At 38.6% G+C, this 14,948-nt stretch overlaps 1 protein-coding gene across 1 annotated transcript; it reads right to left on the minus strand.

The window, feature by feature from the left end:
• Nucleotides 1-294: 294 nt before the first annotated feature.
• On the minus strand, nt 295-13,453 carry LOC127574111 (myosin regulatory light chain 2, smooth muscle minor isoform). The gene is made up of 5 exons (XM_052022800.1): nt 13,386-13,453; nt 13,097-13,269; nt 2,709-2,910; nt 2,032-2,193; nt 295-1,252 (listed from the first exon to the last, which is right to left on the minus strand). Exons 3-5 carry the CDS (start codon nt 2,890-2,892, stop codon nt 1,080-1,082), a joined length of 519 nt encoding a protein of 172 aa, XP_051878760.1. The 5' UTR covers nt 2,893-2,910; nt 13,097-13,269; nt 13,386-13,453; the 3' UTR covers nt 295-1,079.
• Between the last annotated feature and the right edge of the window lie 1,495 nt (nt 13,454-14,948).

A 14,948-nucleotide genomic window follows, 5' to 3' on the forward strand; every position in this document is an offset into this window, starting at 1 on the left:
TGTGCAAGGACCTTGGTGGTTCTGCTTTACTGGTGCATACTGCCAGAATCAATTGTGGCATTTATCACATCCTGGCTAAGATCAAGCCAATTCCACTTAATTTAGGAATCTGAGTGTTCTGTTGTGTCTTGCAGTGCATTTATACCACCATCAGTAATGTGAGAAATTAATGCTTGCAGGAAAGCATAAATACACCAAATCCATGCCCATGCCTAAATTTTATCTCGACAATATTTTCTTTAAGGTTGACTCTAATCTTTAAGAGCTATAAAAATTAAATAATTTAAACCCACATTTAGTACTTTTTCTCTTTTATTTTCAAGTCAGATCTTTGACAAGGACACTCAAATCTGAACTGCAAGTACAATCAAGAATAAGGCAAAACAGTTCTACACCAATCTGCAGTCACTCAGGATACTTGGTGCTACTTAAGATAGAACAGAAAAAAAACTGAATAAAATCTGAACATTAAATTGAAGTTTTGTCCTTTGGATAATTTTTTTCATAATACCAAGATATAGTTTCCACTTTATACCCTTTACAGTAATCAAGTATTGCAAAATACCAGACTGATTAGATGACAATTTTTCAGCAAATTTAGCTTCAAGAACAGCCATCTAAACCAAACAAGACAACATACTCAAACTTGCATATTGAGTGCTCTCACACTATACCATGATCTCCAATACAAAAGCTGCCCTTTTACAGGACATATCCTCATTAAATTAGCCTAAGAGTAGTTTTTTTTAAACTGAACTATTTTGATCAGATTATATACCGAGAGTGTGGTACATTTTTCCCTTCCTATTGTCCTGCAAACCACACTAAGATGACAATTTAAAAAGATTTTAGTTTAAAAAAAAGTATCAGGAATTCAGACAAGGCATTTCATTTGTGATCCGTTTCTATACTTTGTTCCCTGCCACTTATCTTGCACTTACTCCAAATATGTGCAAAGTGTGCCAACATGACTGGAAAAATATAAATATGAAAAAAGCAGTATTTTGGAAGGCATGCAATATGTTCCAATAGGTGTAAATTTTGCTAAGTAAAATAATGAGTAGGAGCTTTACATTTCTTTAGTCATCTTTGTCTTTAGCACCATGCTTCAGTATGCGGGTAAACTCAATATAATTGAAGTTGCTCTTGCTATCAATTGGTGCTTCACGGAAAAGTTCATCAACGTCCTCATCAGTAAATCGATCCCCCATTGTTGTCAGCAGATCTCTCAGGTAGTCTTCCTGGATATAGCCTGTAAAAGAAAGTTGCAGCAATACAAAGCAAATTAGTTTTTCCTCAGAGCATTATTAGCAGAATAATTTGCAAAGTGCTTTCAAACACGCTCAAAAGTTATTAACCTCAGATGCAAAACTGAGTGCACGAAGAATCACGCTCTTCAAAGAAAAAAAACCTTAAGGCATTCAAATTGCTTCTAGTAGCGCAGTACAAAAACAGCATTTTGCAAAGTTTGGATACAGGAAATGGCAGTAAATCTTACCTATTTCATCTTTCTTATTCAGATATCTAAGAAAGGATGGATGGGGTGAAATAACATTGTGTTCTAGGAAATTATGAACAGAAATTTACAAAAAATGCTATCTAAAAGTTACCTCAACATTCTTAACTTCTTACAAAGCTTACATATCCCCTTTACTTTCACTGTGGCCAGATCCTCTTGCCTGTACCGTTCCATGAACAGCAGTGTGGCATAACTAAAATTTGGCTCATGAGCTCTTGTATCTACCCCTGAATGAAGAGACTCAGAACATTTCCAACACTTAAAGTGGGTGTGTCAGGAAACAAGCCTTAGAAGGAGAACACACATGTAAAAGAACATATTCCTAGAACTGTCCATCCCAGATCTGCTGGGAATTAAGTAGGGGTCTTGGGTTTCTGACATCTCATGTCTACTTCAAAGGGATGCTTCAGGGGAATTTGCAACTGTGAAGGCACAGGAATCCAACAATTCTGCCATTCTTAAAGAATAGAAAAGGCTAAGGCAGCAGTTTCTCAATGGTTTTCCTATAATACCTGTTCCTTCTTCATCAAAGCATGCAAAGGCATTTCTGATTACATCTTCAGGGTCTGTCCCATTCAGTTTTTCACCAAACATTGTCAAGAACATGGTGAAATTGATGGGCCCTGGGGCTTCATTCATCATTGCCTCTAGGTATTCATCAGTTGGGTTCTTCCCTGCAAGAAATTTAGATATTCACGGTTACATTATAAATACAAGGAACAGTTCATTCATAATGATAAATTAATGGAAATCACTGAATTTGTATCAGGAAAGGATGGCAAGACCAGACCGCACTGAGCTTTAAAGCATTGTTGGTAAAATCTCATTTGGCAAGGACACTTTCTTTTCAACTCTTCACTGGAATTATAACAGAAAACATGGAATATTCCAATTGCCTCATTTCAGTTAGCTACCGGAAATATTAAACTTGAGCTTTCTGCTTTGAATGTTTATGGCACTATTCACTAGCTGGATGCAATATTTTAAACAAAAAGGGGAAACAAAGAACATTACAAAATGAGACTTGATATGAACCAATTCTTGTTATGGAATGAAGCAATCCAGTTTGGCAACTGATCAGTTACAATTTTACAATGAGAAAACAAAGCTGGAAACAATTGTTCAGTATCTCAAGTTAACTAATATAAAGACAAATTAATTACAAGTAAAAGGAAAATACTATAATTACCAAGAGAAGCCAACATGTCATGTAAATCTTCTTTATCAATAAAACCATCACGATTCTGATCAATCATGTTGAAGGCCTCCTTGAATTCCTGAATCTGCGACTGATCAAACATAGCAAATACATTGGAAGTTGCGCGCTGAGGGCGCTTCTTGGTGGTCTTTCCCTTGGCTTTTTTGCTCGACATGGTGACTAGGTGTTGTATCTAGGGAGACAAACAGTTGAGATTATACAGTTCTGAAGGTCAATGATAAATCTCCATAAATGACGCACAACCTGAACATTTCTAATAGGCAGTTAATTTCAAACAGATTTTTTTCAGAATTAGATCTAGATTTATCCTCAGCTAGCATGTTTCTATTTTTTCAGTTTAACATTGGATTCAGAAAACGAAATAGTGTGAGAAATCCTCTAAACAAATTTCCAGCCTCTATTCCATGACAAAAGATGAAGAGGAACACAACATTTAATTGTTGAATAGATTACTTTCCTTTTTGATAAGAAAGTTGTGTTTCCCAAATACACAAGCGAAATCTACCCATAACTATCAGCAAGGTGACTTGAGAGTTCAAAAATACCAGAGACGCCAAAAACAAAACAGTATCTAATCATGTAGGAGGACCACTTTGGTTCTGTGAAGCAAATTAAGATAATTGAATATATTACCTCGTCACCAAGTATCAAGATTTTATGGCCTGTACACTATTCAAATGCTTCTCAACAGAAGATAGAGGAATTTATACAAGTCTTTAAAATGAACAAATTGCTTTGTTTAATTATTGTCACACAGACAAAACTATTCAATTTGCTTTGAATGACAGTCTCAAAAATTGCAAAATGGGTACACTTAAATAGCTTCCCATGCCTTGCTATTTATAAAGTTGATAACATTAATGCAATATTAAGTGTGGTGAAGCAGGTACATTACTAGAGACAGCATCCGTCAAGAGTTAGCACTTGATTCAGTTTTAGGTAGCATACTAGAATTCTTAACTTTATACCATAATTGCTTAGTGATACATCACACAAGCTTTTCAATTATTAGTCTGTACAGACTTAGCTGTTGGAAGTTTCAGCCACAAGTGTTGTTTTTGAAGCATCTAAAAAGTGGCAGAAAAAACCCAACCCTGTAAATATTGCAAGTAGCAATGCAGTATTAAACTTGCAATTGACACCCTCCCAAATCTCCTTCTCTTTTTCCCACCACAACCCCAATGGAAAAAAGTTACAGGAAACCCTACTACCTAATTCAAAGGACCCCCTTGCAGAAAGAAAATATATCCAGGCGGATTTCTAACCACATTTGCTTTTGTACAGGAATAGAATACCATGCTTAGTGATAACCCAGAAATTATACTAAAAAATTCAAGACTAATTCATCAGTTGTGACATTGATTGACAAGGAAGTGTAATGATATATTTTCAAGGATTTTAACACTGTGAAGGCCATTTGGTTACAGCAAACAGCAGTTCAAGCATTAAGCCAGGTGATTTATTTTCGAAATTCAGTTTTCAGTGAACCAGCAGTGCACCAAAAGAATTGATATCCTCAGTTACAAATCCTAGCACGCAATTTGAAATGGAGACAAGAGAGATTGCAGATGCTAGAGATCTGGAGCAACATACAAAATGCTGGAGGTGCTCTGGTCAGGCAGCATCTATGGAGGGAAATGGAAATTGGATCAAAACCCCTCATCAGGACTGGAAAGAAAGAGGAAAGATAGCCAGTGTAAAGAGCGAGAGAGGGTGGAGCAAGAGCTGGTGGGTGAGAGGTAGATTCAGGTGAGAGGAGAATGACAGGCAGGTGCAGGAGGGGGAAGTGGGAATGATGTATTCCCACACTCTCCCCCCACAATTTAAAAAAATGCTCAACTATACTTGAGAAAACAGATTACTGCCTGATGGAAAATAGGACTGAACACATCTTTACAAGAACAAAATGGTTTTCAGAGATCTTAGAGATTATTAGCCAAATATTAAACTTTGTAGCTAATTGTTACATCATTAAAAAGCATTAAACAATAACTAGACACTGAACAAGTATGTGGCAAATGAAAGTGCTGCATATTTTCTTTATGATTAAGAGAGAGTTTGTATTGTCGGATCCAGTTATTTTTGAATCCACAGGTTCTTTCAGGAGTCCAGGAATAAGTGTGAAGCACCAAGTTGTTTTCAAAAGTTTTATTGGAAAAGTTTAAAACAAAGAAACAGTCACAGAGCACATGGCACTAGGTTTGATGAGCCGAGACAAAGGGAACAAAAGATGAGCTCAGGCCAGGGGAGACGAGCAAGAGAGAGATTAACAAAAAGCAGCACCTTTTATACCTGAGATAAGAAATGCTCTTTAGCTAACAATAGTACAATCAGGAAACCTATTAGATACTTGTGGCCAAACCAACCAATGAAAAAACCACATATTCACCTGATGGACGAACCAATAAACTAGTAAGCAGCCATTCCTTGTGCTGCCACTTGAGGTGTATTAAACATGTTAAAAGACTAATTAAAACAGTCGAATCCAACAGTATTCATAATTGAACGTTACATTTAGCCTCACCAAAATAAAAACAGAAAATGTGGCTAATAAGTTAGTTTCAGTCAAGAGACAAATACTGGCTTGAACAGGAGGAACACTTCTTTTGAAGATCACATAGCAATATCTCTGTCTCAGAGAGGAACAGATAGCTTAGTCTAACAACTAATCTATTAAGGCGGCACGGTAGCATAGTGGTTAGCACAAGGCTATTACAGTACCAGCGATCGGGGTTCGATTCCTGTCGCTGTCTGTAAGGAGTTTGTACGTTCTCCCGTGTCTGTGTGGGTTTCCTCCGGGAGCTCCGGTTTCCTCCCACATTCCAAAGACATACGGGTAGGTTAATTTGGGTTTAAAAAAACGGGCGGCGCGGACTCGTTGGGCCGGAAAGGCCTGTTACCACGCTATAAATAAAATTTAAAAAAAAATTTAAAGACAGTTGGTGAATGAAAGACTCCCTCAACACAATTAAAAGGTTTAGAACATCCATTCAAATTTAAGATTTAACCACCTTACTTAGACAAGACCAACCTACTTTGGTTGATTTTTCCAGATCAAACCTAAAACAATCAAAGTAATATAAAAACTTAACTCCTTTACTGTAAGATTCACACTAGTACAAAACCAGACTATTCCAATCAAATTTGAAAATTCTGTTTTACTTGTACTGCTTTCCATTAGTTTAAAGGTTATATCTTTTAAGTGGCTTATTCGAGGAACAGTTTTATCAGATTGCAGACAGAAAATCATATACAAAAGAAATTCAGGATCCTATGATACTTTTCAAATTTCTTTTACGAACAAGGCAAAGAGTAGGTTAGCAATTGACACAGGTAAATTATCAGGAGCTACCTTTATTTTCAGAAGTATTCATATGGTTTATAGGACACCATAACAATATCCAATTTACAACTTAGCTTAAGCAATAATTGTGTTGTCTTACTTGATATTTGACCCCAAAATGAACTAAGAAGTTGTATTTCAAGCTTTAGGCATCCAGGATGACTAACAAGTTGGAAATACTTGCTTAAGTGCATAAAGTACATCACTTCAAAGTTAGTTCATCAATGAAACATTTGTTAAAAGTTAGACAGCTTTCCCAAAGATCAATCTATTCGTCAGGTCCCAAGGACAAAGGAAGAGAAAAAGACAACACTTGAAGCTAAATATTTATTACAGTTTCTCTTCCAATCTGAAGAAAAAGTTGCACTAATGTAGTATATTCTTGGATTCATGTTCAATGATTCATTGATATAGGAAAAGATTCCAAGTTGTGCATGTTTAAACAGACAAGTTGCGCTGTTAATCAAAATTTATCCATCAACCAAAATGAAATATCATTGCATGTTGAGATCTTGCACACAAATAAGCTGTATTTACCAACAAACACTTCCAAAAGGAGCTTATTGACTGAGACACTATATGCAACATCACTTTCCGCTCTCCCTTCAATACCTTTCTATAAAGAAAAACTAGACTAGATCACTTCTTTACATTTTAAAATGATATTCCCTGTGAAATACAATTTTCATTCCAGTTATACCACTTCCATTTAAAAGTCTACTCTCTAGGTCTGTATCTGAACTTAGCCAATGCTGGGTGTTATTAGACTGAGGGACTCTGTGGGGCAGGTCAATTTATCTTCTATTGGATTTTTTCCTGGAGAAAATACAATAGCTAGAACTTGTGGGCAACAGCAATCTTAAGAGGGTCAAGAACTAATTTTGTAACCATTTTAGTAGCAGTAGAGAAAAAGCAAATACTTGCAGGAGACAAAAATAGAGATTCTGAAGATGTATGGGTCACAATGTTTCCATTCAGATGATAAAATTATACACACAAGCACAGCAAGTCTCAGCAGTACTGGTCAACTGTGGGTTAAAGCTCACAGCTGCCTTTAACCACTGTTCACATTTGATAGGGAGCTCAGTATCAAGGAACCTGAAGCAACCTTGGATAAACGGACTTCTTGCTTGGCTGATTAAGTTTTATGGGATACTATCCTGTTCTGATAACCTTCCCCCTATGTAATAGACAAATGTATTGTTTGGCTGTATTCACAACTCCATGAACACCAACCTAAAAGATCCAGGTTTAGCTAACTACTGGCAGATAGCCATCACAACACTCAAATACCAGGCAATAAATGAGAAGGCCTCACCACCTCACCTTATCCATTAGCACCATTTCTGAACTCTTTTTTGACAGGTGGCTAATCAACAGAATCTATGAATGGTGTGATGAGTCATCTTGACCTATCAGTGCCTCTACATATTGAAATGGAACACTCACCAGTTGTCTGGATATAGTCAGATTTAATGCTGAGGCAGCTTACAAATCCAACTGAAGTCATCCAGTTGATCTGCACCCCACCACTACACTCAACATTTGCCATCAACACAATTTAGCTGCTGGAACAACCCATTAAGCCTTCCACCATTGTTTCTCTAACCTTTGCTGAAGTATCAGAAGCAGCACTTTGACATCCAAGGCCCATGTTACTTTACCTTGGACAATATCAATATTTCTACATAGAGCACAAATTTTGCAGCTGCCATCACATGGGATCACCATCACAAGGATTCCAAAATTTCAACACCACAGCCCACCACCAACTTTTAGGGAAACTAGGAGTAACCAATGTGACCTTACTAATGCTACCCATTCTATAGAACAAAAACGAAGTATCCAAGAATTGTTTCCAATATTTAAAGCAAACAATTATTTATGGAATTGAGGAAAGGATAATAGAATTTTCTAATAATGCCTCTGATCAGCTTGTAGCCTGATTTGATACTGGCAGTCTTAAGGGATCAGACGAGTTGAACTCTTCCAAAATACTAGCTCAAACCAAGATCATTCACTGATTTTCTGGTCTATACTACCTCCTTATTAAACAAAGCTTCAATTTAAAAATTCTCATCCACTTTCAAATACCTCTGTGGCCCTATCCTTATTAATCTCCAATATCACACTGTATAGCCTTTCAATCCTTCAGTCTGTGCTCCTCTTTTTGAAAAATTTTAATTGTTCCACAATTGTCAGTCATATCAACACAAATTGCCTTGCTAAGCCTCACCACCAACTTCCTATGAGACCTCTTCTGGTTTGAAGATCCACAACTCAATTTCACATTTTGGCTGTTAACACTGAAGAACCTTGGAGTCATTTTACCAACTGAAAAGGCCTATAATATTAATTTTGCTTGCCAGAAATCAGGCAAAAAATAAGAAAACTGGACTACTGGCATGTAGATCAGTAGAAAACTGCTAAACAGCATTGAAGAAATTTACTATCTCCATTTCACAGCTTAGCAAGTTTTAGTCTTTCAACATGGACCACTGCAACAATCTGAAGAGATGATTGCATCTATGACATGTCATGGTCAATTTGTGTAAAACAAACTGGTTCGACCACACTTAGAGTACTGTGTCCAGTTCTGGTCGCCTCATTATTGGAAGGATGTGGAAGCGTTGGAGAGTGTGCAGAGGAGATTTACCAGGATGCTGCCTGGATTAGAGAGTATGGATTATGAGGAGAGACTAAAGGAGCTGGGGCTTTACTCACTGGAGGAGGAGGAGGATGAGGGGAGACATGATAGAGGTAAACAAAATATTAAGAGGAATAGATAGTGTGGACAGCCAGCACCTCTTCCCCAGGGCACCAATGCTCAATACAAGAGGGCATGGCTTTAAGGTAATGGGTGGGAAGTTCAAGGGAGATGTCAGAGGGAGGTTTTTCACCCAGAGAGTGGTTGGTGCATGGAATGCGCTGCCTGGGGTGGTGGTGGAGGCTGATACATTGGTCAAGTTCAAGAGATTGTTAGATAAGCATATGGAGGAATTTAAAATAGAGTGATATGTGGGAAGAAGGGGTTAGATAGTCTTAGGTGTGGTTTGAAGGTCAGCACAACATGGTGGGCCGAAGGGCCCATATTGTGCTGTATTGTTCTATGGTTCTATGATGTTGGAGGGGGAATAGAAAATAGCTTTTAAATCAGGGAGAAGGTCCAAAACATTCGAAATATTGCCACGAAATCCTTTATTCACTTGACAGTAGACGGGGTTTAACATCTGAGAGCATAGCACTCTCAACAAGACTTGCGCTGTTAGGTTTCCATAGCAATATTTCAACCTACAGTTTGTTGCAATTCATTGAAAGTAGTTTGAAATAAATTTGCCATATTAAATTTGCAGAAGCTACATCTTCCAACGGTATTTCATTCTCCAACAAAAACACTTTATATAGCATGCAACTACTTCAGGGCATTCCAAAGCACAGTGCAGCTAATAAAACCTTAGCCCCACCACTAATCCATAGTTGTTGGCTTTGCTTTCTGTTCAGATTATATGGCTGAAGAGGCTTAACTAGGGATGAACAACTGCACGTTTCTCAGATATCATTACATTATAGATTAAATTACTTAATGATTTGTAAAGGTCAAAAAGGAGCAAGATCATCCTTTGACTTCAGTTACATTTTAATTTCAGAATACAAGAATCATTTTCCAAAACAAGTGCTGGGCTGTGACTCATTGTTTTTTTTAAACAGAGGCAGGCTTCAGCACATACTGAGCAAGGAAAGATTAATCATTTTAAGTTTCACTTATCAGATTCACATTTAACTCTTTCAAGCACAGAACCTAGTACTGATTCTGTACAAATACTTACAGGACAAAAGGTAAAGTAACAAAACTGAAGCTACTTTTTCTGATGGCTTAATATACATTTTCTGGCATAGCTAATGTTCAAATTTTAAAGAAAAACAGTTCAACAGAAATTACACAGCATGCCATTTTACAAGGAGGGGTAGAAAAACTTAATTAGGCAATATATATTAAAAAAAGTCACATACAACTCTCTTGTTGGAGAAGTTCAAGCTTGTCACCCAAATTTTCAAACCCAAAGAGGATCTCAAAGCAGGACAAGACAATTTAAAAGTGACCCACTTTCATTCATTATAAATTGATATTAAGGTTAATCATGCAAGTTTAAAAGAAACACTTTACATTTATATAGAAATGCTCATGACCTCAGGAGTTCTAAAAAGCTATTTAACTGAAGTATTTTTGAAATGTGGTCATAGCATAGGAAATAGCAATGAATGTGTGATGCACACACAGACATATGAATGACCAGATAAAGCTGTGTGATGTAGACAGAAAGATAACAATTGGCTACTTCAATGAGTACAACTCCCTTTTTAAAACTGTGTTGCAGCATCTTTTAATCCACATGAAGATAACCCAGGGCCTTGACTTAATATCTCATTTGAAACAACTCCGACAATGTGCCTCACCTTCAGTACTCCATGTAATAAACCTGGGTTTTTGCACTCAAATCCAGAGTTTGACCAAAATAAGATTACCAATTAAGCTACATCTGAATACTGGGTAAATGCAGAAAGTGAGCAAAATATATCAGAAATATATCCTTGCATCACATCAAGTGCTTCCATTTTCACAAATGTTAAAACAAGTAACTTTACTTCCCTTCTTTCAACACTGCAAATGGTCACCTCAACCCATTTGCCAAGTCCTTCCTCTCAATTCAATGACAGCACAGAGCATAAAAACAAAAAATTTAAGGTGAACATTTATAAAACATTGGTCCAGCCTCAACTAGCATATTGTGTTTAATTCTGCTTGAGACATCATAGGAAGGATGTCATCACAATAGACGGTCAAAAAAACTTACAAGAATTATTCCTGGGAATAAGAGACTGCAATTACAATAAAGAGGTGGGAGATATTTCCCTTAAAGAGAAGTCCCAGAGAAGACTTGATGGAAGTATATAAAATGTGAGATGTCAGGACAAGTGGGAGGTGGGAAGCTGTTCTGTTCGGCAGAAGGGATGAAATGAGAGGTCATAGGTATAAAACAAAGCAACTTACAGAACTTTTCACGAACTTAACATCAAATCCTGGGGTGGAACAAGGGCTCAGATGCATGTACGTCTGATCTCCTGCATGTTATGACTTCTACACAGCAGTTGGTTGCCTTTACAGGCCTGTCAGCACATCCCAGGTGACTGAGTGATGCGATTCACTCACATGATGCAAACGTGCAGCCAAAGCTTGGTCTGTTTTTTATTTTTAATTCCAAAGATTCAAACTAAACTTGGTTTAGTTCACTCATTTCAAATTCTTAATCAAGTTCAGAAAAAGCAGGATGTGATTTCAAACTAAAGCAGCAATACTAGCCATGTTGTCTACTATGTCTGTACCAGTTCTTTAAAAGAACAATCTAGCTCTTTCCTCAAAGCCCTGCATCTCGCTCTTCAGGAATGTACCTAACTGCCTAGTCAGTTACTGATGTATCTCCTTCCATAGCTCTTTCATGCATTGCTTTCATTGTCACCAAATGTTTTCTGTAAAAGCAGCCATTTTAACTGCTGCAGGCCCTCAAAAAAACATTCCAACATCTCTTCCAAAAAAAAGCTACACCTTCGGGAGTATACAACCATGGATACCCATCTTTTTTCAGCTTAGAACACATTCTGAAACAACTACCATGTCTTATGGACTTAATGTTAATAGTTTGTTGAATTAACTTTGAGATCTTAACTGTGGTCAAAATTCCAACTGCTAAGTCTATTTGAGACTACTTGAAAAAAAACATTTATACTAAACGTAATACTTGCATGTTAATTGAGCATAATGCCAATATGGAAGCAAACAGAAATACAATTTTGAACTTGGCCTCAAAAAGCTACACTCAGTCAGATAAAACAGATTAAGTTCTCTTTTCTTCAGGGCACTGAATTTTGAGCACATTGTAAAACAAGCTCAAACCATCTTCTGGTATTTCACTCTTTATAAGATTTCTTTTTTCCCTTTGAGTTATGTGTAGTTTGTGGTCAAAGGTTGAAACTCCTTTGACCACAACTACACGCAACCAACCCCACCCAATTTAGCACAGAACAAAATATAGGACTACTTTACTAACTCCAGTACTTGTTCACTAACTGATGGCAAACTTATTGCAAATTTAAAAACATTTAAGTCTCAAGGCTGTGATGTTTACACACTATGGCAATCATGACAAGTGTGCCAGTGTGAATATGACAAAATTGACATAGATGAAGTTTCAGCTATTTAACCAGTCATCACATGCAGATTTCAAAGAAGAAAGTGAGCTGGAAAGAACAGATCATAGTTCTTTAGCACCCTTCTCTCAAAAGCAAACTCTCAGGACTTGCAGAAACTTAATACTTTATACTCAAGTGACATTTTCCTGATAGTCGTCAGTAAATTACTAAAATCTAACCAGGTACAAACTGGAGAGAAAAAAAACAAACAGCAATTAAAACTCAATGTAGTCGACTAAGTGTACAGTAACCTGCCACACAAGAATATCACACCAACCTTTTGTATCCAAGTTGGCCACTTTTCAGCAATATATACTACCTCTTACCATCCTCATCTGCCTTGCTTACAGAAGAGGTGCACCGACAAAGTGTACACACCCTAAGACAGTCAAAGCTTTAAGAGACAAATCAACATCCTTGGTTTAATAGCAAATCATCCACTCGCACGATAACACAGTCTACAGATGCTGCTGCATTTCCGGTAACTTGTTTTTATTTTAGATTTCCAGGGATGCACAGTATTTAGTGCTGGCATCAGTTTATCAGCTCACGGCTTTGAACAGGGACCGGAGCCGAGGCCGGGAACCGATGGGCGGCGGCGGCCAGGAAACCCGCCGCTTTCTCCGGCCAATCCTCTCCGCGGGCCGCTCGGCCGTGCCTGGCTCCGGGCCTCGCTTCCGCCGCGGGCTTTGTAATTGCTGCTTCTTACACGGCTGCAGCCTCCGCGGGGGACGGGATGGGGGGTAAACCGATGGATTCGGTCCCTTACCTGACGCCCGCGAAGCCCGAAAACTCTGCCTCCCACAGCCGATCAGCGCCACCGCCCCACTTCCCCGAGAGCCAGGCCAACCACCGGAAGTGCCCGCAGCTGCTTCTGGTCCTGACTCGGGAGGGGGAAACACCACCACTGTAACTTCACTTTACAGTACCATGGACCGCCTTCTACAGGGGAAACATAAGTTGTAAAATATAATAATTTATTTGTGCTTTGATTTAACATTTTCCTATTACTGCTGCCGTTTTATTCCCGTGACAAACAACACCAATTCCAACTTTACCCTAGCAGACCGAAGTGGTTCAGCCGATGACGCGTTGGCCCTACATTCCGATGACGTAAGAGGCGCGCAGTGGAGCTCGAGACGTGCCCTTATTAGGCGATGGAACGGCGGGGCTTCCTGCGTGTCATGGCGCGAGGCCGAGGGCCGTTGTCCGGCTCGGCGTGAGGGCTCCTTTCCCCTCCCCCCTCCCCTCCCCTCCCCTCCCCTCCCCTCCCCTCCCCCCCTCCGTGCCAACACCAACAGAAAGGGCTGGTAACACCCAGTCTGCGCCGAAAGGGCAACCCTCCAGGCGGATGACTTCTCAGATCGCTGAGGAGCAGCAGCACTCATTACTCGTTGTAGTTCCCGAGTCACCCAGGGCAGGGCAGGTGCCGGATAAGCTGTGAACCAGGCTCCGTACCCGCCTGCACCGTTTTCAGGGGTCGTTTCTTGATCTTAAAGGGGCGAGAATTTGCCCGAGTCCAACCGAACAAAAGCTAAAGCCCCCGCTATTCCCTGAAAGGTAAAAAAGCTCAGGTGTAGTACACAATAGCAACGACGTCTATTTGTACAGCCTTTGGGATAGCAAGGGTATCACAAAGGCCTTAACTGAAACATTAATACCAAGAAATACCCAGCTGACTGCAGTATTGGAGTGGTGAGAAACCAAAACTGGAGAAAAGCTGCTATCTTGAAGGAATTTAGTGCTGGAGGAGATTACAGAGATGGGGATTTATTCTATGAACAGTATAAAACTGAATAATTAATACTGAATAACTTAATAAATGAATCCATGCACACCTTGCTACAAATGTTAAATGTGGAACTATGATTATATGAATTTTCAAAGGCACTTCACAATTAAGTTATTATTAACTACTTATGTTCTTTATGACCTAAACTTAACAAGATTTCTCCCTCTCATTTACTTATAGTTAATTATGTTCTGAGTCCGGTTCTGCTGTTAAATATTATGATAGATCCTTTACCATTGGTCCAAATTCATAAGAAAATCACACAAGAGCTCTGAAAATCGGTTAGCTGCAGATCTCCAGCAACTCTGATCTTGTATATCAGAGAATAAAGCACACTAGGATAAAACAGTGCAGAAGATGATTGTGTTGTAATATCAACAGCCCTGGGTGATGAGTACAATCCTCTCTCTTCTCTTGAACAGGATGCAAATCTCCAGTTCTGACACACCACTCCCATATCTGAGGAAGGCTGGAAAATTTTGACAGACCTTCAGCAGTTTTGATCTTTACTCCCATCCTGACTGAGAAGCCTCTTTGAGCACTGCAAAACAGTTTCAAGTCTTGTTATTTTTCTCCTGTCATTACTTTTTTCTTAAGTGTGGCACTTGCATGATCCAATTCTCAACTAGTTCCTCACCCTTGTTTCCTGACTTCACATTATAATCATTTTTGGCCCCTGATCACCACATGACTTCGGTGACTACTCTTTCAAAGTAGTTTATATTTTTACTAAAGACTTTTTGGTTCCTTTTTGTTTTTCAGAGCCATACTAATATCCTCTTTTTGTGCATCTCATTTCTGTATTCAGTTCTCCTTTGTGGTTATTGTA

Source organism: Pristis pectinata, chromosome 9 (assembly GCF_009764475.1).
Source record: "Pristis pectinata isolate sPriPec2 chromosome 9, sPriPec2.1.pri, whole genome shotgun sequence".
Classification (NCBI taxonomy): domain Eukaryota; kingdom Metazoa; phylum Chordata; class Chondrichthyes; order Rhinopristiformes; family Pristidae; genus Pristis; species Pristis pectinata.